Source organism: Microtus oregoni, unplaced genomic scaffold (assembly GCF_018167655.1).
Source record: "Microtus oregoni isolate MIOR12 unplaced genomic scaffold, Mior012 000001F_ref0000356, whole genome shotgun sequence".
Taxonomy (NCBI): Eukaryota; Metazoa; Chordata; class Mammalia; order Rodentia; family Cricetidae; genus Microtus; species Microtus oregoni.
In genome coordinates this window covers 51,596,122-51,619,373 of record NW_024543060.1, presented here as the reverse complement: position 1 = coordinate 51,619,373, position 23,252 = coordinate 51,596,122, and the positions used below count along the sequence as shown (strand labels likewise).

At 47.4% G+C, this 23,252-nt stretch overlaps 2 protein-coding genes across 2 annotated transcripts in view; one reads left to right on the top strand and one right to left on the bottom strand.

Moving 5' to 3' along the window:
- Positions 1 to 23,252, bottom strand: part of Ubac2 (UBA domain containing 2) — a 158,651-nt gene that overhangs the window by 66,878 nt on the left and 68,521 nt on the right. The window lies entirely within an intron of this gene.
- Gpr183 (G protein-coupled receptor 183) lies at positions 6 to 11,876 on the top strand. The gene is made up of 2 exons (XM_041669074.1): positions 6 to 44; positions 10,612 to 11,876. Exon 2 carries the CDS (start codon positions 10,639 to 10,641, stop codon positions 11,707 to 11,709), a length of 1,071 nt encoding a protein of 356 aa, XP_041525008.1. The 5' UTR covers positions 6 to 44; positions 10,612 to 10,638; the 3' UTR covers positions 11,710 to 11,876.

The following is a 23,252-nucleotide window of genomic DNA, read 5'->3' as shown; positions in this document are numbered from 1 at the left end:
GGCAACGCAGGCTGCTCCAGCGGAGGTCCTAGCCACCCTGACATGTGAGTACGGACACTCTTCTCTCATGAATACTTTGAAAGCCTAACTTTTACGGTAAAAGAGAAAGAAAAGAATGAAACTCAATAGCTAGCTGCTCAGGTTTCTTTAGGGTCATTGGCAGCTCAAATTAGCTACCAAGTGAGATGGAAGCAATGAATGAAACCTTATTACCAAAAAGCTGGGCTGGTTTACACACTTCAGTGTGAACTCACAATACAAGAAAACATTAGCAAATAACGCCAATATTTCAGTTCTTTAATATGAAGGGAAAGGAATACTGTTTTAGTAACACTGTTTTACAGTGTTCCAACGTTGGGATATATTTTATATACAATATGACCAGTTACACTAATTTTTACATTTGACTACCTAGAATGCATTTATGTACAGAAAAGCCTTTTTGATACTTAATATTTCTCAGAGACTACTGGCAGTAGCAATCCTTGGGCAAAAGGTTTATTTTCTAAAGCACCAAATACAGAACAGTATTTTCTGCTTTGCAAAAATATCTTATCAATTTATTCTCCCACCAGCAAAGATTAATGATCAGCCTGGTCTTTGCTGCCTCAGAAGAAAAACACTGTAAAGACCAACTCTTAATAAGAGAAAAATAAAATCTATGCCATTGGTTTCTATTATTAAGTGACCAGTAATGCTAAATAAGCCTGCATACTAACATTCTAGAAATCTTTAAAGAAAATCATAAAAATAAAGAATTATATGTAGTGATTTGTAAAAACCTCAATTTCCAGGGTGAAAGCAGAGGTTTTACAGAAACGCCTAACATAAAACAAGCCATGAAGGGACTTCCTCTCAAGAATGAGGGGCTTTTGTTGGTGTGGTGGTGTTTTCTGGTTAAGGGCGTCACCGAGTACAGCAGAGTGTAACAGTCGAGAGAGGGGCTGGGGATCAGTCCTCAAACCTAGGCTCCGGCGTTTATAACCGCTTGGCCTCAGGCTGAAGTTGCTGAAAGTCTCTGGCTTCAGTTGCTTCATTCGTAAAGTTGGGAGAAATGTTTCTGCCAAGTTCTCCTGGGACCGCCTCTCGCAGTAAGTGCGGGGACACGGCTGGCCACCCTCGCCCTGCCCGTCAGCCCACAGAAGGATGGAGCTGACAGGCAGCGTTTCCTTGACCTATCATTTCTGTGCAGATTATTCTCTGAAGATGTCTACTTTCTGTGATATTTTATGTGAAGCCTCAGCAGGTGCAGATGTTCACGCTGCGCTTTCTAGTATCTCAGAGCGTCCGTCTCTGGGGCCTAACGGTGCTTTGTGAGCCTAAACCTACCAGAGCGTGCAGCTCCACAGAGCAGCCTCCCTAACAGGCTCACTCTGTATGTGGGTGGCTGTGGAAATAAGTCCTTCTCTAAGCTACTTTGGCGGGCTTCCTAGAGTTAATTAGGGCCACGATCAGTCACGCAGTGGAGCTCACTCCAGGACTTCCAAGCACATATGCTAGGCGTTTATAGAGTGACTGGGGTTAGCAGCCTATGATGTAAAAACACACATGCAAGGGCTGCTGAGTTTGACCTGCAGACACCAATAAACGCAGGTGTCCACAGGGAGACCTTCTCTGCCACATTAAGAGGTGAGGCACTGGAGGTGAGCAGTGTCCTCCCGTCTGTCCCACGCTGTTGCTGCAATTCTGGCTAGGTCAGTCTCGCAGAATTCTCCACATGTAGTGGAGGTGCAGGGACTCATGGTGTCCTGCTAGCCCAAAGAGGAGAGAAAGGATGTTGTCAGAAATGGACACAGCCCTGAAGCATAGCACAAAGGCAGGTCAACATCACACAAGCTATGCTGGCCTTCAGTGTTCTCTTCCAATGGAAACGGCACTGTTAAAATAGTAAACTCTTTTCTAAATCTTCAGTCAGAGGCTGTGGACCCGTCTCTACCATGCTCTGAGCTTGAGGCTAGCCAGGAGTGCAGGAGACCCTACCCTAAAAAAACAAACCAAACCCCAAGTACTCAACTGTCCTTCATTTGACTTAAAGCATGTCAGAAGTTAATGATTACTTCATTTAGGTTCTCCCATCTCCCTCCTCCTTCTCAGACACAGATAAGTAGGCACATGTCAAAAGCTCTGAAACACCTTCCTGTTTTGTTGCTTTCCACTCATTGTGCCTCGATCTGGGAAACAGGAACTCGGGACAACACATCCTGTGTTGAATGTCATTTTTCTGGCGGCAAAGAGTGAGTTTAAACCTAACAGCTACAGCGGTGCCTGCAGCCACCGAGGCTCTCATGTCTCTGCTGCGTGCGTGGCTGACAGAGAACTCACCAGCAAGGATTAGGGCAGCTGAGATTTGGACACCCTTTTTTATCTTTGGGGTGTAAGAACTGCCGCTTACATCCCCACTCTCGAAACTTCACAGGAGTGCGAGAGACGAAACCACAACCCAATGCTCTGCCTTCCTGGGTGGGGTGGGGTGGAGGGGGAGCAGAGGTATGGAAGCTTCCAGGGACAGAGTGAAGGATGCCAGAATAAAGAGGGGAGATTGGCAGGGGCAGATTTCCAGAGGAAGCGAGGAGGGAGGCCTCCGATGAAGGAAGCAGTGATGGTTAGTTAGCTTTCCGCCTGCCCTGGGCCAGTGGGCCTCAGATGGCGGGCTCTCTGAGAAGAGGCCGCCAGGTCACTGCACAGAGAGGAAGGACTGCAGACAGCAAGATCACAGACAGCAAGGAGGCAGATAAGGACACAAAGCTGTGGGGCAACTGAGGAAGGACAGAGCCCTGACCTCCCAAATGATCCACACCTTGAGGAATCCTGAGTAAACAACTGAACCAGCCCTTAATTCAGCACAGCCACAAAATAAAGAGGCTTAGCTTAAAGCTTACAGCTCCCGTCAGCTGGAAGGGCACAAAGTGCATGCTGTTTCTAAAAGCAATCTGAACCCAGAGGAGTAATTCTGGGCCTTTCTATATGCATAGAAGATCCCACCAATCCTGCCACATGCACACACAGGGCATCTGCCCTCCTTGTGCTGAAGTGGGTGTGATAACGGCCACCTTTAAATCCTTACAGTAACTTACAGGGACATCACCAGCTCTGATAATTATTACAGCCACTGCTAAAGCTGCCAAAAGCCACACGAGGGAAAGGTTAAAAAAAATATCTGGAGTATGTCCAGCCCCAACTATAGATGGCAGTGCTCAACCAAACACCCCTCCCTGACACCCCCATCCACTCTAACAGGCAGGGCCCCAATAGGCTGTGCCCACCAGAGTCTGACACCTGAGGGGCAACAAGGGCGAACTCAGACAGGTGGACACCACTCTGCTGTCCTGACAAGGTCCCTGTGCTGTCAGTGGTTGGAGGCAGGCATCTCACGGAACTGATTACTCTGGTCCCTTGACTTGTCACACTTCCAAAAGCTAGAGAAATCAAGTTCCCTTCGAGCAGACTGATCATGCTCAACACTACTGTGAATAAAATCAATGTGTTCTGTTCAATTTGGGGATAGGACATGAGATAATTAGAAAACAGTCAACAGACATAGACACAGCTATCAAATCAGGATTCAGAAATGACTGCATGGTGAAGAAACCACTTAATAACAGATTTCCTTAACCAGGGCACTGTGGCATGTCCTGGTTAGTGGCACATGGGAACGGACAACTGGGCAAATGTATCTGGTGCTCCTTCTGCAAGCTTGCCACCTGCCCATTGTACAGGCAGACAGCACACACAACAGCTGTTAGCCAACTAAAAGGGGAACAAACGCTGACCTCATGCTGCAGGTGTTGACGCTGGGCTAAACTCAGACGTCCCTGTTAAATGAGAGCAAAGACACGTGGACACATTTGACAAGTGCTCCCGCAGCTAGGTAATCAGAAAAGAGCAAGGCATGGTTTCTTCCCTCCCAGGAGCAGCTCCTTATCAAAGGCATTTAAACAGCCTCGGCTACTGGCCTGCTGGGTCTGTGCCACTGTCTGTCCCTTAGAGGACATCCTGTATCCCATCATCCTGTGTCTTCACGTCCCCTCCCCATATCCCATCATCCTGTGTCTTCACATCCCCTCCCCGTATCCCATCATCCTGTGTCTTCACGTCCCCTCCCCGTATCCCATCATCCTGTGTCTTCACATCCCCTCCCCGTATCCCACCATCCTGTGTCTTCACGTCCCCTCCCTGTATCCCATCATCCTGTGTCTTCATGTCCCCTCCCTGTATCCCATCATCCTGTGTCTTCACATCCCCTCCCTGTATCCCATCATCCTGTGTCTTCACATCCCCTCCCCATATCCCATCATCCTGTGTCTTCACGTCCCCTTCTTGTATCCCACCATCCTGTGTCTTCACGTCCCCTCCCCATATCCCATCATCCTGTGTCTTCACGTCCCCTCCCTGTATCCCACCATCCTGTGTCTTCACGTCCCCTCCCTGTATCCCATCATCCTGTGTCTTCATGTCCCCTCCCTGTATCCCATCATCCTGTGTCTTCACATCCCCTCCCTGTATCCCATCATCCTGTGTCTTCACATCCCCTCCCCGTATCCCATCATCCTGTGTCTTCACGTCCCCTCCCCGTATCCCATCATCCTGTGTCTTCACATCCCCTCCCTGTATCCCACCATCCTGTGTCTTCACGTCCCCTCCCTGTATCCCATCATCCTGTGTCTTCATGTCCCCTCCCTGTATCCCATCATCCTGTGTCTTCACATCCCCTCCCTGTATCCCATCATCCTGTGTCTTCACATCCCCTCCCCATATCCCATCATCCTGTGTCTTCACGTCCCCTTCTTGTATCCCATCATCCTGTGTCTTCACATCCCCTCCCTGTATCCCACCATCCTGTGTCTTCACGTCCCCTCCCTGTATCCCATCATCCTGTGTCTTCACGTCCCCTTCTTGTATCCCATCATCCTGTGTCTTCACATCCCCTCCCTGTATCCCACCATCCTGTGTCTTCACGTCCCCTCCCTGTATCCCATCATCCTGTGTCTTCACATCCCCTCCCTGTATCCCATCATCCTGTGTCTTCACATCCCCTCCCTGTATCCCATCATCCTGTGTCTTCACGTCCCCTCCCTGTATCCCATCATCCTGTGTCTTCACATCCCCTCCCTGTATCCCATCATCCTGTGTCTTCACATCCCCTCCCTGTATCCCATCATCCTGTGTCTTCACATCCCCTCCCTGTATCCCATCATCCTGTGTCTTCACGTCCCCTTCTTGTATCCCATCATCCTGTGTCTTCACGTCCCCTTCTTGTGTCCCACCCCCTCCTTTTCCACTCATTTCATCTCCCCCGATTCTAAGCATTTTTTGACAATCTTATCTTTTTTCAAGATAATAGCCAAAACTATGCCAGCAGAATCTGGGGAAGGGCTGGGTCATTTGTAACTTGACAGCACCCCCCGCCATGATTTCTATCTGTGCCTCACTGCTTTTAGTGGCCCTTCTGGTTGTTTTTCAAAGTGTAACTTCCTCTTTGGCACACACAAGCAAACTCACCCCTCTGACCAAGGCAGGTCTCAATCCAACCCAATCTTACCAAGGTAACAACAGACAACTCAAAACATTGTTAAAGCTGAATGTGACAAAGGCCCTCTCTTTGACTTAAGGCATTGATAATTCTCAGATAATGGTGACACACAAACACCTTAGAACCCCAAAGCTATTACTTTAGCATGAACCAAATCTTTGACTGTGATGAAGGTTTTGTTCTGTTTCTGTCATGAGTAAGAAGAGCCCTCTAATTCCCCAAGCAAATGAGTTAGGCTAGCAGAAGTCTATGTAGCCTTTGAAACTTCACAAATGCCTTCATGTAGGTTCTCAGAGTAAATGTTTCCTGAGTACAAATTGTATCAGAGCTTAGGCAATTTTCTTAAACACTAATCAACGAGCTTTGGGGGGATGTTTCCCTCCTTTCTGTGGGAAGAAAAAAAAAATGGTCATTTCATGTCAACATGTCTGGTTCTGCAAAAATGAAATGATAATATCTCAAGAAATGTTGGCAACTCTACAGGCAAAGAAATAAGTTTTACAAACAGACACAGATAGACACACTTTCAAGTACACCCCGGAACGATCTGGAAAGTAGTCTGCAGAAGAAACGGTTTCACACACACGAGGACAGTGGGAGCTAAAGGAGCAGACGTCATGTTAGAACAAACCGTCTCTGCTCTTAGCAAGAAAATAAGAGAAGAACAAGTTGGCCTCCAGGTGTCCATCCTCGGGAGGAGGGGAGCTGGGAGGCAGACACGCCCTTTTGTTCATTTCATACTTTTAGCAAATAGTGCTTTCAATGTTTGATGCTTTGTCTGTGTGTGCTAGATCCCGCGAATGCAGAAATGATTCCTTTTTTATATTAGAGGGTCTAGAATTAAAGGACAGAAAATAGTGCTTTCAATGTTTGATGCTTTGTCTGTGTGTGCTAGGTCCCGGGAATGCAGAAATGATTCCTTTTTTATATTAGAGGGTCTAGAATTAAAGGACAGATATAAAATGTCAGGAATGGCTGTTCCTCACAAGGGTCAACCCTGAAGAAAAATCCCATTTTATGCACCTCAGTTACTGTCTATGCCCTTGGGGAAGACATCAGCGTCTTGATTGTTGTCCTTTAGTATTTGGAATGTGGAGCCAAGTATACAATTCATCAAAAGCATTGTACCGAAACTATCATTCTTATAAATATTAGTGTTCTAAAGGAAACAGATTTAGGACACACCCTGAGGGCTTTTCCCTACTACAGTGACATATTACAGTACTTTCAGGTTTAACACACACACACACGTATATAGGTTTATGTATGTGTGCATACATAAATATTCTAAACATGTCAGAAGCTGCTGCCTAATCATAATTAAAATGAAAAATAAAGAGCACTAAAATGTAAGCTATACTTTGAAAAGGCCAATTTGAGACCAGTGCAGGCAGACTAAACACAACAGCACACAGGACACTGGCATGTGTGAGAAGGACAGCAAGCAGTGTGAGCTAGGACCTCGTGAGACCAAAAGATCATCCACGCACGGTATCTAGCCTTCAATTCTGGACCCTCTAATAGAAAAAGGTATCATTTCTACATTCCCAGGATCTGGTATAATGTAGCCTCGAGGCTGGCGTCCCCTGCTCTTAGGAAGAGTGCCCCACCTACCCTAGGGAAGCTGACCACATGCGTCATGTTGCAGTCTGAACTCTGAAACCACAATGTCTCAGTTCTTTAACGGCTCATGAGATAGCCGCCCCTACAAAGGACTGGTCAGAGAACCATGGAGCAGGACCCAGCATGGCCTTTAACCCTCAGGTCCATAGGAGGTTCCTGCCAGACACAGTTCAAAGGTAGGCACAGCGAGTAAGCAGGAGCCATGTCTGAAGAGTGTCGGGCGATGAGGTTCTTGCAAGAAGACCTAAGTAACATTTCTTCCTCCAGTGAAACAAAACCATTACCTCACTTCAGTCAATCCATGCTCAGTGTTCCGGATGGATGCTGTATGGACTCAAGTCCCCAGATCACTCCCACAGTGTTATTTACCGGCATACATACTATCTAAGCAGGCCTCTTTCTCTTGTGTGTGCGTATGTGCACATGTGCGTTTGTGTACGCTTTCCTCCCCAGAGTAGCATGCCGTGTGATCAGGTTTCCTTAACATAACTTCCTGTTGAGAAAGAGTCACACCCCACAGCATGGCCGAACCATGGGACATCCTGCAAGCCACTACGAGAGTCTGTGTTGTAGTTACTGCTGAGCTGATGGCTCCTGCACCTGAGCTTCTGAAACCACTCCCACTTTAAGGTGGACCAGGCACGAGAACACAGGAATCATTAGCAGCGGACACGTGATGGCATCTCGTCCCTCTCTTCTGCTGCGGTGCCTCTCCTCATCTTTATAGTCGTGGTTAGTGTGGAGATTTGGCAACTCCACACACATTTTCCCCCATGAGCATTTTTTTAAGATCAGATTCCAGGAAGTAGCTTTAGAGAACTCCTCAAAAATGGTAGATGAAATTTTCAGGGGAAGAAACTCTGGTCGGAGTTACTGGTGCCCGCTCCTCAGCGACCGCCTTGTCTAGAGGCCGCACTCCCCTGTGCCCAGCCTTGTGTCCTGAACACGGCAGAGAAAGCCTTCCCACAGAAATGGGTGGTTCCCACTTTTATTTCTTTCACTTCCAAGGCAAGAGCCTCTGAGTTTTTATTCCTACACAAACCATGAAGCCATATCTGTCTTTGTTGCGTTGGTTTTGATTTCACTAATTTCACAGTTGTCTTTTTATTTACTTCCGATTTTGCTGGACAAATTTGGTTCTCCTGCTTCTTAAGCTGTACGGGTAACAACTATTTTTCAATCTTTATTTTTATTTCATTTTAAGCATCTCAAAAACTTCCAGAGTGGTGCCTTCTTTAACTCAAAGGTCTTCATTTCCAAGTTCATTCTTCACTGCTTTACCGTTGGTTTCTACGTTAGCTGTACTATAGTCAGGCTGTGTGACGAGCTCAGTGATGAATTTCTTGCCATCTTGAGAATCTTCTGGCGACCTAGTCTATGGTTGAGCTTCAGACACGCTTATGCCTTCCACACACATTCTGCTAACTTTTAAACCTTGCTGAGCAAATCTTCAAGGCGTTTCATTTTCTTCTCTAGGGTATTATTCATATACACACAACTGCCCATTATGATTGTGGACTTGTTAGTCTTTCCTTTAAACCACATCAAATTTTGATAGCTTAGGCACATTTCAGAATTATTCTTATATCCTCTGTGGACTGTTCTCTTTGTTTGTTTGTGTCTGGCTCTCTTGATGTTGGTTATCCTGGAACTTACTCTGTAGACCAGGTTGGCCTTGAACTCAAGAGATCCACCTGCCTCTGCTCCCAAGTGCTGGGATTAAAGGTGTGCGCCACCACTGCACAAAACCTATTATTAACTTTGGCAGTAATACTGTTTTAGCCATCGGTATCAAAGCTGCCTTGAGTCCCTTTTCCTGTGGTTCTATTGCAGTCCACCCGTCCGCAGTAGATCTGGCTGGTGTGGATTCCCCTACAGCTTTATTCTGCACCTTTCTATATGACTCTGAATTACATCGTCTTTGAAAGCTCCAAAGTGGTAGTGTTCCCTTTAACAGACAAGTTCAATCCACTGAGACTGGTTAGAACTTTTCTACTTCTGCATCTTCTGTTTTCCGTCCCCATCCTCTCCTCCCACCTCACTGTTTCTTACTCTGCTTGGCTGTGCTTTAGGTTTTATTTGTAGCCTGTGAGGGCTCATCTGTCAGCACCACACACCACCACAGAGCTCGGGGCCAGTGGCCATCCCTCTTCTCAGGCTGTCAGAGAAGAACAGAGACCCCGTCCACCAAGCAGCGTAGTAGTAGGCACAGGAGTAGATCTGGAGCCAGTGATTCCAATCAGTCCTGACAGACAACTTCCCCTTGAACACACAGCAGCAGCGGAAGAGACATCCCAAAGGCTCCCTTAATACTGGGGTTTATATACATACATATATATTGAAATTTATAAAGACAATCTACAAAGAAGTGATTATTCTCTTTAAATATAATCACAGAATTTATGGCTCAGTGTTCCTATTTTCATTGGTGTTCACTCTTTTATGTGGAATTCTTAGATTTCCAGTTCAGGACTTGAAATTTGTCTTGGCATTATTTATGACCAAGAAAAAAAAATTAAACAATGCAAATGTGTAGTGAGGGAGTAGCTACTTAAATTATGCATTACCACACTGGAGTACTGAGGAATGTTGATCCAACACTTTGGAAAACTGTGGAATATCCATCAGACGCCTCACAGAACCCAGACGTTAAAAAACAGGTAAATACACTGCCGTGGTCATTTATTTACTACTGAGACACAAAACACCACATGATGTCACTGTCACTGGGTTCAACACATACGATACCCACAACTTAAAATTTCTCATCTGAAGCTGCTCGAGTCTCTGTGCCCCACACATCCCAACAACTCCACACAAGGAAGGGAAGTGTGCCCACGGCTGAGCTGCATGGACAGCCCTTGGGAAGTCATTTTTTTTCTCACTTTTTTTTTTTCATTTAGAGAAAGGACACCCAAGCTGCCCTCAAACTTGTTAGCCTCCAGAATAGCTGGCGTTACACCATTTTATTTTAGTTGTGATACTATTTTCAGTTCCGAGCCCGGCCCGAGCGTGTTTCTCGTGTGCTAGGTGAAGGCAGACCAGCTCTACTGCACAGCATGTGCCACTGATCTCATTTCCTGGCAACCTGGAAGAAAAAAATAACGCAACCTAAATTCAGATTAAAAGTCAAGCTTAATGCCTGTCTGAAATGTGGGGAACTCTAGACGATTTTATTCTTAACCACACAATGATTCAGAAACGGGGGGAATTCTGCCTGAAGTTAGTGCAACTTCTCTTGTTGCAAAAAATGTACTGACCTATTTAGATGGTTCTATTTCCTTTGCCGGAGCTCTGACAAAGTCACTAACTGTAAAAGTAAACACATAAATTTTATTCTCAGTTTATTCCAGTTAAAGTTTACGCACTGAGAAGTTTAAGGTAGATGTATAAGTGACTGAACAGCTGAGTTAAATAGTTTTAGCTAAACATTCCCTACTTGCTTTCTTTCTTCCTAGTGACCCTGACCCCTGCTGGATACAGAAATGGCTAACAACTTCACTACAGCGCTGGCAGCTTCTCAGGGCAATAACTGTGACCTCTATGCACACCACGGCACAGCCAGGATACTGATGCCTCTGCATTACAGCCTTGTCTTCATCATCGGGCTGGTGGGAAACCTGCTGGCCTTGGTTGTCATTGTTCAAAACAGGAAAAAAATCAACTCAACCACTCTCTATTCAATGAACTTGGTGATTTCTGACATCCTGTTTACCACAGCCTTGCCCACTCGGATAGCCTACTATGCCCTAGGCTTTGACTGGAGGGTCGGTGATGCCCTGTGCCGGATAAATGCCCTGGTATTCTACATCAACACCTACGCAGGCGTGAACTTCATGACCTGCCTGAGCATAGACCGCTTCTTCGCCGTGGTGCACCCTCTGCGCTACAACAAGATTAAAAGGATCGAATACGCGAAGGGTGTTTGCATCTCTGTCTGGATTCTAGTATTTGCTCAAACCCTGCCTCTGCTCATCAGACCTATGTCCAAGGAGGAGATCGGCAGGACAACTTGTATGGAATACCCAAACTTTGAAGAGACGGCTTCCCTCCCCTGGATCCTGCTTGGGGCGTGCCTGCTCGGCTATGTGCTGCCCCTTGTAATCATTCTCATCTGCTACTCCCAAATCTGCTGCAAACTCTTCAAGACTGCCAAGCAGAACCCACTAACTGAGAAATCGGGTGTCAACAAGAAAGCTCTCAATACAATCATCTTCATCATTGTGGTGTTCGTTCTCTGTTTCACACCTTACCACATATCAATCATCCAACACATGATTAAGAAACTCTGCTCCCCTGCCCTCGAATGTGGCCAGAGATATTCCTTCCAGCTCTCCCTGCACTTCACAGTGTGCCTGATGAACTTCAACTGCTGCATGGACCCCTTCATCTACTTCTTTGCATGCAAAGGCTACAAGAGGAAGGTCATGAAGATGCTGAAGCGGCAAGTCAGTGTGTCCCTCTCCAGCGCCGTGCGGTCAGCCCCTGAAGAAAATTCACGGGAAATGACGGAGTCCCAGATGATGATCCACTCCAAGGTTTCCAATGGAAGGTGAAAGGACACACCAGGCTTCACAGTAGAGCGAGCTGCGTGGTGGCCTCTGCAGAGCGAGCTCAGTCCCATTGCCACTCGAGGGAACAACAAAAGGAAGTTCTACTCCGTAGCTGAAATACTGTATGTCTAAGGGAAGGCTGCCTCAGTCAGTTCTTGCTGTAAAAGAACTGTTCTGTGCTCCTCAGAACACAATTGCTACCTTCTCTGCAAACGATAAGACGAATTCCACTGTACGTTATCAGTGTAAAAATGTTAATACTGTAATATAGCAAACATATTTCTTAATTTACACCTCTTTGAATTTTAGACTTTATCTCCCCAGTTTTTATTTGCTTGTTTGTTTTGTTCTGAGACAGGGGTTTTAAGGAAAAGTTTGTGGGATAAAGAACAGGAGGTAACAAAAGTATCAGTATGGTGGTGCCAGCGACCAGCGACGGTTCCAAGTATAGTGAACAAAGGGTTAATGTAGACAGCAAAGTGCTGGTGAGCATCAGTGCTGGTGAGCATCAGTGGCTGAGCACAGAGCTCCTCCCACGCAGCCAGGACAGCACTCTGGAAGAAGGTCAGGGCTCTCCAGGGAGGCTCTCAGTGGAAGCATGGCTACATGCTACACTCCTCTGAGGACAGAAAATATGCACAGATGCTGTGTTTTCCTTGGCTTTCCAAAGATCTTTTTTTTTTTTTTATAAATTGGTAGCATCTGGCATATATATATATATATATATATATATATATATACACACACACACACACACACACACACATACATACCTGTAGATCAGCTTTTAAACAGCGGGAGCAGTGAGGATTACAATTGTAATTGCCATACTTGCCTAAATAAATCGGGAAGTAAATGCACAATTTATAGAAACAGCCTTGACTGTCCTGGAACTCTGTAGACCAGGCTGGCCTTGAACTCAACAGAGATCCACCTGCCTCTACCTCTCCAGTACTGGGAACAAAGGCATGTGCCACCACTGGCTGGCTATTTTTTTCCTTTATAAAAAACTTTTTAATAATTTATTTTTATGTGTGAAGATGTTTTGCATGCATGTAAATCACCACACCATGTGTGAGCACTGCCCGAAGAGGCTAGGAGGTGGATCACACCCCTGGGACAGGAGTTACAGGCTGTGAGCCACCATGGAAGTGTGAGCACTGCCCGAAGAGGCTAGGAGGTGGATCACACCCCTGGGACAGGAGTTACAGATGGCTGTGAGCCACCATGGAAGTGTGAGCAGTGCCCGAGGAGGCCAGAAGAGGAGGTGTCAGATCCCCTGGGCCTGGAGCTATAGATGGTAGTGAGCCACCATAAAAGCGTTGGAAATTGAATGTGGGTCCTCTGGAAGAGCAGTCAGTGCTCTTAACCACTGAGCCATCTCTAGAAAACCCTTTTCCTCATTTGAGACTCTCAGTCTAGCTGGCCTGGAATTCTCTGTGTGGAGAGGCTAGCCTTAGACTATGTATGATCCTCCTGTCTCCTGCCTCCTTCGTGCTGGGACTAGAAGTATCACAGTAGCCTGCTGGGATTCTTTGTGACATTATACACCTGCTCACAGGGCTGCCTTATTGGCAGCGTGGCTTCCTAAACACTGTTTACCTGATCAAATTTGCTTTCCCTTAGTCCTGAAATTTCCCCAGTACAGTTTCTCAGTTGGTAAAGATACCAATTTAGATAGTAGGGAAGAAATAAAACACTATACCATGAGTCATAATTTCAATTTTTATTGAGGTGTATGCCCTGGAAATACTTCATTTTAATAAAATTATCCTGTTTTGTTATTTGTCTTTCAAGACAATGTCTCATTATATAGCCCAGACTGGCCTTGAACTCATTATGTATCCCAGGAAGGTCTTTAATAATTAAAACCCTTCCTCGGGCACATACTTGTAACTCCAACACTTGGGAGTCAGAGGCAGGATGACTGCTGAGAGTCAGGGGCCAGCCTATAAGAGGGTTACAGACAGTGTAGCAAGCCTCTGCTTTAAAAGAAAGATAAAATTTCCAGAGGGTGTTGCTACTGGGCCCAGCGTGGAAAACACATCTTAACCATCACTACTGTAACTACACTGAGTACAGTTAAAGTCCAAATGGTGTCACTTTCACAGAGCCATCCGGTCTTAGAGCCACTAACAACAAATGGTTGGTCTGAGGGAGGCAGGTGAAGTCTGGATCCTGACTCCTTCCCTCACCCCATCTCTGGATTTTCCAAGTGAGGGTGGAAAGAGCCAAACACTACATTTTGTCAGGGTGTGGCGAAGCCAGATTTCTAGAAAGAAACACTCGTAAAAACCGGATAGAGTTTTCTTACTTTCCCAGCCCTGAAGGCAAGCAGGTTGGTTCTGTGACTTCACTGGAGCAGAGATTGTCACACAGAGCCAATCAGGCCACTTGAGTGTGACACGCTCTGCTGCCTGTCAGGCTCCCCACCTTCTCCCCCATCTTACCACGGATAAGTGACTCTATCTTGTCACCTACAACACACTGGCGTGTAAGTCTCTGGGTCCAGACAAAAGGGCTGCCAGCTCTCCACTCAAGGCTACCAGTGCGCAGCTCCATCACCAGGCAACTGCTCACATGTGACCTGGGCACATGCGCCTCACCTTGGGCTTCAGTCAGCCCTACTTTTCTTCCAAGCATTTTACCAGCAAGTGAACTGGGTGCGTGAGGGCAGTGGTGAGCAGAGGAAGTGACCTGCCAGATCCTCCCCCGAGTATCTGCTGCACGAATACGATAAACTTTAACAGACACACAACAGGAGAGTGGGCAGCTACTGGATACTCACTCCTCTTTTGTAACCTCATTTTTATCTCTAAAAAGATCATTCAGTTAATTTAAAAATTCTCAAAGCTATTTAGTTTAAGCTCTGTTAAACGTGAGGCTGTAAGAAAAAAATAACATCTTGAAATCTGCAGGCAAATGGATGGAGCTAGAGAACATCATATTGAGTGAGGTAACCTAGACCAGAAACACAATTATCACGTGTACTCACTCATAAGTGGTTTTTAAACATAAAGCAAACTACCCTACAAATCACAATCCCAGAGAACACAGACAACAATGAGGAGTCTAAGAGAGAAATACATGGATCTAATCTACATGGGAAGTAGAAAAACACAAGATCCCCTAAGTAAACTGGGAGCATTGGGGACTTTGGGAGAGGGTTGAAGGGGAGAGAAGAAACGGAGGGGAGCAGAGAAAAATGTAGAGCTCTATAAAAATCAATCAGTCAGTCAATCAATCAATCAATGTGAGGCTGGAGAGACGAAACAGTGGTTAGGAGCACTGGCTGCTTCCAGAGGACCCAGGTTCAGTTCCCAGCACACACGTGGCGGCTAACAACCACCTTTAACTCCAGTCCCAGGGAACTGATGACCTCTTCCGGCCCCCTGGGGTACCCAGCCTGCACAAAGTGCACAGACATACAAACAGGCAGGACACCCAAGCACATAACATAAATAATAAAATTATTTATTTAAAAAAGGTAAGTTAAACGCACTGGCTCTTCAGTGACAATTCAGAACAGTAAACACCACACAGAAACAGCATTGGCTACATTTTGAAGAGCTCAAAACTTTCCAAAGTAAGTAATTTCTATTATCATATTCTTGGCTTTCAGAATTCTGTGAATCAGACAAGACTGTTCACACTAATTGTAGAAAAGGCAACTGGCCAACCAGAGGCAGGATGGGGAGGGTAGCCTTAATTCCACCAATGAGCATAAACGAAGGTAGGAGAGGCCTCACTGCCACGTGACACCACAGACAACAAACCCTTCTGTGGGGCAAATCACTTGGCTTTGGGGAAGTAGAAAGTCGGCCGTGGACGGCATGAGGCCTGGGGCTCGGTGCGCACAAACCTGGCAGTGAGGGCACCAAGGTGTCACACGTTCACTAATGAACAGTACCTGCTTTGCATGATTACCAACACTGACGCCCCAGCGAAACCTCGAGTACTGGATTTCTCCTTGAAATGGCGACGACAGAAGAAAACATGAACTCTGCAGTCCTACAAGATCCTCCAGGTTAGATGTGTGAAGGAGCAGGGCTCGCTAGCCAGAAGGTCAGCAACAGAACTGGAGACACAAGTACGGCTGCTTGGACATAATCTAGCGTTTCAAGAGGCATGAGCAACAGCCCAACACCAGGAAAGGCGGCGTGCCGTTTTCAAAAGGGACACACACCCATCTTAGCCCTTAAAGGACCTATTTTGGTAACTTCTCAGCCTGCTGTAATTTGTTATTCTCTGAAAACATCTAGCTATTAAATATTCAGATGAAGAAGAAATGGAAAGCCACAGAAATGAGAAGTGAGGGGTGACCGGGCCCAGGGGGGTGACTGGGCCCAGGGGTGACCAGGCCCAGCCTTTTGAACCAGAGGTCACATGAGTGTTTGCTAGAGCTGCTCGCAGTGGGCGTGACACAGCAAACGTGGAAATGGCTGAAGACCAGACACAGGGGCACAGGGAGGATGGAACCAGGGCTCGGCCTTGTCTCCGCACAGCAGCCTGACTGGAAGCAATCCATGCTGCTGCCTGCCGAGCATGCTCACTAGTCAGTCGCCCTGCTCAGCAGGCCCCAGGCCTCCACTTCCTGTGGCTTTCTGTGCAGAGGACCTTCCTCCATCCCCCATCTGAACCTCAGTCTGTTTCCCAGAACAGCCTGTAGTTTCTCCACCTGTGCAGTCTTTATCACCTGCCCAATCGGCCTTCTCTGTGAGGAGGGACACATGGTGTGGAAATCCCTGCTTAGGCTGCTCTGCTCTTCTCCCACAGTCCCACGTCACCCCGAGACCAGAAGCTGGCCGCTGGGCATCTATATTACTGAGCCTCTCCTACCTGCCTCTCAGCTGGAATCAGAAACTGTTTCTTCAGGACGCCAGCCAGAAGCGGCTGTCTGCACTGCACTAACAGCCCCACACTAGTTCTGTGAGGACCGGGGTGGGGAGGAAAGCTGGGATAGAAACGAGGACCTCAGCATGTTAGGTGAGTGCTCTACCACTGAGCTATACCCTAGGGTTCAACTTACTACTTAAGGCCCCTGGCCTTCCCACTACAAAACCAACCTGCCTGAGAAAGCAGGGAACCTGCCCAAAGCCTCAGCCCGTAGGGAACAGGCTCTGAGCTCTCGGTCCTCATCATGACACTTTCTCCACAAAGGGAATCACATGTTCCTCAGAGAGCCTTGAAAGAGGTGCTGCCAGTGCCCCGTGTGTGTGCCCTGTGGGTTTACTGTGAGAGAGGAGGCAGGCGTATTTCCCTGACGTTTCTATCTCGCCACGGAGAGGCCTCCGGGTGGGACAGAACTCCCACTAGGGTCCCATCTACTGTGCTGTGCCCTGGGGTTGTTGGTGTGTTTCTTACCACAGCAAAGCTAGTCTAGGACGATTAATTCAGGGTTCAACCTGCTGGGACAGAAGGAGAAAACACTAGTATAGAAGGAAAGCAGGGTGTGGTCACTGCCCAGCTCTGGGGCACAAACCCGCTCTCCCCTTAAGCTCGCTTCCACGGGTCATTAATTCCACGCCCCAAGACTGACAAGTTCCCCATCACATCCAAGTCCCTCTCCCAGTCTCAAGTCCTCCATCGCTCAGCCGTGCCTTCTTCTGTGGCAGGTGCAGAGAGCCCACCCTTGCTTCTCACTCGCTGTGCTTATTATACGGCTTCCTCCACTCACTGCTAGTTCTAACTCTTCCAAACACACCACCCAGCTTCCTTCCTTTAACACATTTTATTTAGTTTTTACAGTCTATGTCACATAGTTGGAACTTGATGCACAGTATTAAAAAATAACAAAACAAACAAACAAAAAGAAAACACTGTGCTAGCCAGAGTCCTCAAGCTTCAAGTCTAGCTGGCTGCTAGCCAAACCTTTCCGACTCTGCCCAGTATTTGGACTTTCTAGCCCTCAGTGCCCTTGTCAGTGAATGAGAAGGCGCTAACACGCAGTCTGCCCAGCCATCGCTGCCTAGCCTGTGAACAGCTGTTAGTGCATTCTTGCTAAAACACTGATCTTCACTACTCTCTGTTCTGGGAGGTTCTGAGCACAGCCCACTGAACAGACAACGCTCAAAAGCCACGCTGACTGCAGTTCATCATCACACTGCAGCTATGTGCACCCCAGAGCCTGGTGGATGTGAGGTTTGTATACCGCATGCCATATGCCTTAGGCAGCAACAGGTAACGGAAACATGTTTGCACTCAACTAATGATCATGTCCAACACAGCAGATTAGAAGTCAGAATGTCAAACCGGGTCCTTTTCATTTTCTGCTGACAATGTAAGAAGATGCCGCCAGCTCTTCCACTTCCTTCCACACGAGAAAAGTGACAGGACTGTTTACACGCATTTGTTTCTGACAGCACAAATTCAAACCTGGCAGCTGTCAGCAGTGGAGGACGGCGTGGTCCAACTGTCCCCCTCCTCACCGGCACGCACAAGCACTGCTTCTCACTGACGAGGCTGAGGTGTCCTGGCCTTTTCTTGCTACCACCATCATCTAAAGTTCTGTTACAAGAACAACCTGCAAGCCACCCTGGGGCTGGCGCACACTACTTTCTGTCCCACGTGGGAACTACTACGAGCAATTCAAAACAAAAACTAATGTGCGTTTTGATTGGCTTCTTTTCCGTTTTCTCAGAGTGTGAAATTTATTTCTGGCTTCTGTACTTGTAAGAACGAGTTTTCCCATGCAGGTTGTGAGAGAGAGAAAGAAGTCTATCAGAAACTGCACAGGCTACAGAAACCTAGAACCTTCTTCTGAAGTTGTAACGTTCTCACTGTTTGTGAGAAGAGCCCAAGAGTGCCCAGAAGGGTAAACTCCAGGGAAGGCCATGGAGTGGAAGGGAACTGGCCTTGTCTAAAGCCCAGCTGTGGGCAGAAGACCCCGTGAGACCCCCACACCTAACAGGTGACCAGAAACTGAAGCAGTCCTTAGCCTATCCCAGAGTCCTCTGAGACAGGACAGGACTGAGCACCCTTGTCCCACTGCACTTGGTGTCCGGAGAGTCCCGGGCTGATGAATCCGGTGCAGACACTGTAGGCTTGACATGCGGAATTTAACCATCAAACAGAAGAAAAAGAAACAGCTTCTCATTGTGTGTGGTGGATGAAGAGCTAGTAAAGTACTACTCTCTGTGCACCTGGCATTTTTTGTGGCAAAATTCTAAACTAGGCTCAGTTCACGCTTCCCACAGCTTTGTTACAGCGAGAGTGGGAGCTGAAACTCGGGAGAGAGAAAAGGGCGGGCGGGGGGGGGGGGGGGGGAGAACCTCTGAATTGCCACAACACAAATCACATAAGAAAGAAGACACAGTGGCTACACTCATTCTGCGGTCACACGTGAGCACAGACTTCACAAATCCTAACTACGACACAGTCGTCAACAGAGAACAAGTTATATCAGAAATGCACATGAAAATGTGAACGCTCTCTCTCTCTCTCTCTCTCTCTCTCACACACACACACACACACACACACAGACACGCACACACACGCGCACACACACCAGACCTAGGCACACTGCTTTGCACACATATAACTGAAGTAAAACATAACAGTGGCATTCTTGGATGTCTATCTGCCAACCATGGTTCAGTTCTAGAGAACGGAAACCGCTCATCTCCTGTGTATAGAAACAGATTCAGTACCCAGAACTGGGCTCTTATGAGGTCACCGACAGGGCTCCAAGGGACGATGCAAGTCTTCCTCCAGGGCCCATCTCCTGGAACAACACACAAGAAACACCAGGAGCCACGGGCGCCACCCTGGTGGGCCTGGTGAGCTGCGCCAACAAAAGGTGGATTTCTTGTGTTGGTTCTCTAGCTCAATCTGAACTCAAGAGCCACACAGAAAAGGTGGACCATGACTGAGACTACTGGCCTCTACCTGCATATGCACATGCCTGAATACACACATACGTGGAGTTCCACACTCGGGCAGATGTGCACATGCCTGAATACACACACACGTGGAGTTCCACACTCAGGCAGATGTGCACATGCTTGAATACACACACGTGGAGTTCCACACTCGGGCAGATGTGCACATGCCTGAATACACACACACGTGGAGTTCCACACTCAGGCAGATGTGCACATGCCTGAATACACACACACGTGGAGTTACACACTCGGGCAGATGTGCACATGCCTGAATACACACACACGTGGAGTTCCACACTCGGGCAGATGTGCACATGCCTGAATACACACACACGTGGAGTTCCACACTCGGGCAGATGTGCACATGCCTGAATACATACACACGTGGAGTTCCACACTCGGGCAGATGTGCACATGCCTGAATACACACACACGTGGAGTTCCACACTCGGGCAGATGTGCACATGCCTGAATACACACACACGTGGAGTTCCATACTCGGGCAGATGTGCACATGCCTGAATACACACACACGTGGAGTTCCACACTCGGGCAGATGTGCACATGCCTGAATACACACACACGTGGAGTTCCACACCCGGGCAGATGTGCACATGCACATGCCTGAATACACACACACGTGGAGTTCCACACTCGGGCAGATGTGCACATGCCTGAATACACACACGTGGAGTTCCACACTCGGGCAGATGTGCACATGCCTGAATACACACACACGTGGAGTTCCACACTCGGGCAGATGTGCACATGCACATGCCTGAATACACACATACGTGGCGTTACACACTCAGGCAGATGTGCACATGCCTGAATACACACACACGTGGAGTTCCACACTCAGGCAGATGTGCACATGCACATGCCTTAATACACACACACGTGGAGTTACACACTCAGGCAGATGTGCACATGCACATGCCTGAATACACACACACGTGGAGTTACACACTCAGGCAGATATTTTTTAAGCTTGCGTCACATGCACAAAGTCCTGGGTTTGATCCCATCACAGTGTCTCACCACCAAAATAAAAATAAAATTTCCTCAAATAGAATCATTTTAATATTCATTCTTTAATGTTACTCCACATGTTTTCTCCATGTCGTCGCTGCTATCAATCAACAAATAACCTTTGTCTGGTTAGTTCTTAAAACATAAAAGTATATACGTATTTATTGCATCAGCCATGAAAGACAGAGCAAGTCAACCTCCGACCCCAGGCTTAGGTAACATGACGTGCATGGTGCAGTCTGAGCAGGGGGAGAATCTCGAGTACCCGCCTCCAGCTCTGTGTATCTATGGCATCTGCTGCTAAATCAGCCAGACGCAGGGGGACTGACTGAGCAGCCGGAGCGAGCAGGCCTGCCCCAAGCCTGGCCCCTAAGAGCCACCCTAGGCTTTTCCTCATCTGACCTCAGATGACAAGGATATGGGTGTTTCAGAACTCAACGTGTAACATACTCAAAGATTCAAGGCTATCCTAAAATAGGCATGAGATTATTTTTCTGTGTATGTGTCTCGCTATAGTTACCAAGACGTGGTTAGGATTTTGAAATATTTTTTTTCTTAGAACAATACAACGATCTGAATCTAAAATCTTTCGTAAGGTGCAGCTTTCCAATGATAAACAAGAACAGGAAGTGAATCTTGACTACAAGGAGCCTTCTGCTTCCCCCGCTGCTCGGTGATCATTTCACTGTCACCTGCGTCTGACTGGACCGGTGTCACATTCCCCATCACCAGTCCTGAAAGTTTCCCTACTTCGATTCCTGTCTGAGCAAAGCCTGCTCCTATCGGGCTGGAAATTGTGACATACTCAAATATTTTGAGTCCAAGAGGAAGACAGCTGAAATAAGGGAATTGAGCAGCAAAGCAATTAAAAAGCAGAAATGAAAACAGATGTTAAACTTCTTCGTAACAAGTTTTTACTAATAGTCTCCACCGAGGCTATTTCAGTCACCTACTAGAAATATCCTACCTGATTAGGGGCCTTAACAAGCCTCACTGGTCATGAGCCTCTAAGGTGGGGCCAACTCTTTCCAAGGTCCTATTTACTTCCTATCAGCCAGGCCAAGGCCCAGCACTGAGCAGTGCCCTCAAGTGTCATTTGGTAACACCTGGGAACAAGCGAGGCAAAGCCAGGGTGTGATAATGAACAGGAAAGCACCCACAGCAAAGGCCATGTGGTCGAGGCCAGGAGTAGTAACACATGACGGTAATGCTGGTACTAGGGCTGAGGCAGGAGGAACCGTGAAGTCACAGTCAGCCTGGTACAAAAATCAAGTTCCAGGCTGGCCTGGCATGAACTACACAATGAGAACCGACCTTGAAAATAGTGAAGCCACGATGTCAGACGTGCCAACACCGAGGTAACTCTAATTTAACTATTTCACTGCCCTTCATGTTGGAATAGGAATTCACAGAAGACACAACCTTGGCTTTACACGACCTTCCAGTGATGACTTGCCGAGCCTTGTAAGCTGGATACAATAGGTGTATCAGATGCCCTGGCAAAATGCTCTGGCCACTGAAATCCCAGCAGCGTTCAAAGCTTTAAGTCTCTGACCACATAAACCAAGCGAGCAGCGCTGCACAACACTGTGATTCTGAAGGCACCATTAGTATCTCAAGCAAACTGACTCTTCACTGTCAAATGCACAAGCAAGACACACTCCCTCTTCCTTCCTGCCCTCTAGCACGGTGCTGTTTCTTCCACCAGCTTATGGAGGTTACTGAAAGGTGCTTAGCCTGCTTCTTTGATGGAGTCCCACCTTCCAGGGTTACTCTAAGGATGGCTGGGTTCGTGCCAAAGGCCAGGGCAGGTGTGGGGGACAGCTCAATGTCTGACTCAGGGTCAAGTGTTAGACACCTGCCTGGCACCAGACACCCAAACTCTGAACTAAAGCAAAAGTTTGAGAACTTTTTGGGTGAGAAAGATATTCTGAGAAAATGCAAATGAATGGATTCTGTTTCTAGGTTCGACCCTGCAAATGATTTTCCAAAAATAGTATTTCAATCTTTTAAAGCTACCCCCAAGCCCAATTTTCTTCTCATGTGAACCCAGGAACTTGTGTACACTCTACTCCCGAGCTAAGCCCCCATAAACCTGAAACTCAATCCTTTTATTCTTTTCATATGTAGTATCTTAGGCAATTTACCAAAGGAAAGCAGAGAAGGAAACAAGAGCGGGATAAACAGACATCGACAATTCCTGCAAAAGAATCAAGGGGGCAAGTGGTGTGCAGCAGCTGGGGTGTCGGTGACAGCTGCAGGGTCTGGAATTGGAGGAGCGATCACTGCTCCCTGCTAGGGTGTTGGTGACAGCTGCAGGGTCTGGGACTGGATGGGTCTCTCACTGCTCCCTGCTAGGGTGTTGGTGACAGCTGCAGGTTCTGGAATTGACAGAGAGGATTCTCTCACTGCTCCCTGCTGGGGTGTTGGTGACAGCTGCAGGTTCTGGGACTGGATGGGTCTCTCACTGCTCCCTGCTGGGGTGTTGGTGACAGCTGCAGGGTCTGGAATTGACACAGAGGATTCTCTCACTGCTCCTGCTGAGCGGCTGCTCCGAGCGCACACCTGGGAAGGGATGGGTCACTCAGGGCGAAGCAAGAGTCACAGGGCAGATCAAGGAGACGCACACTA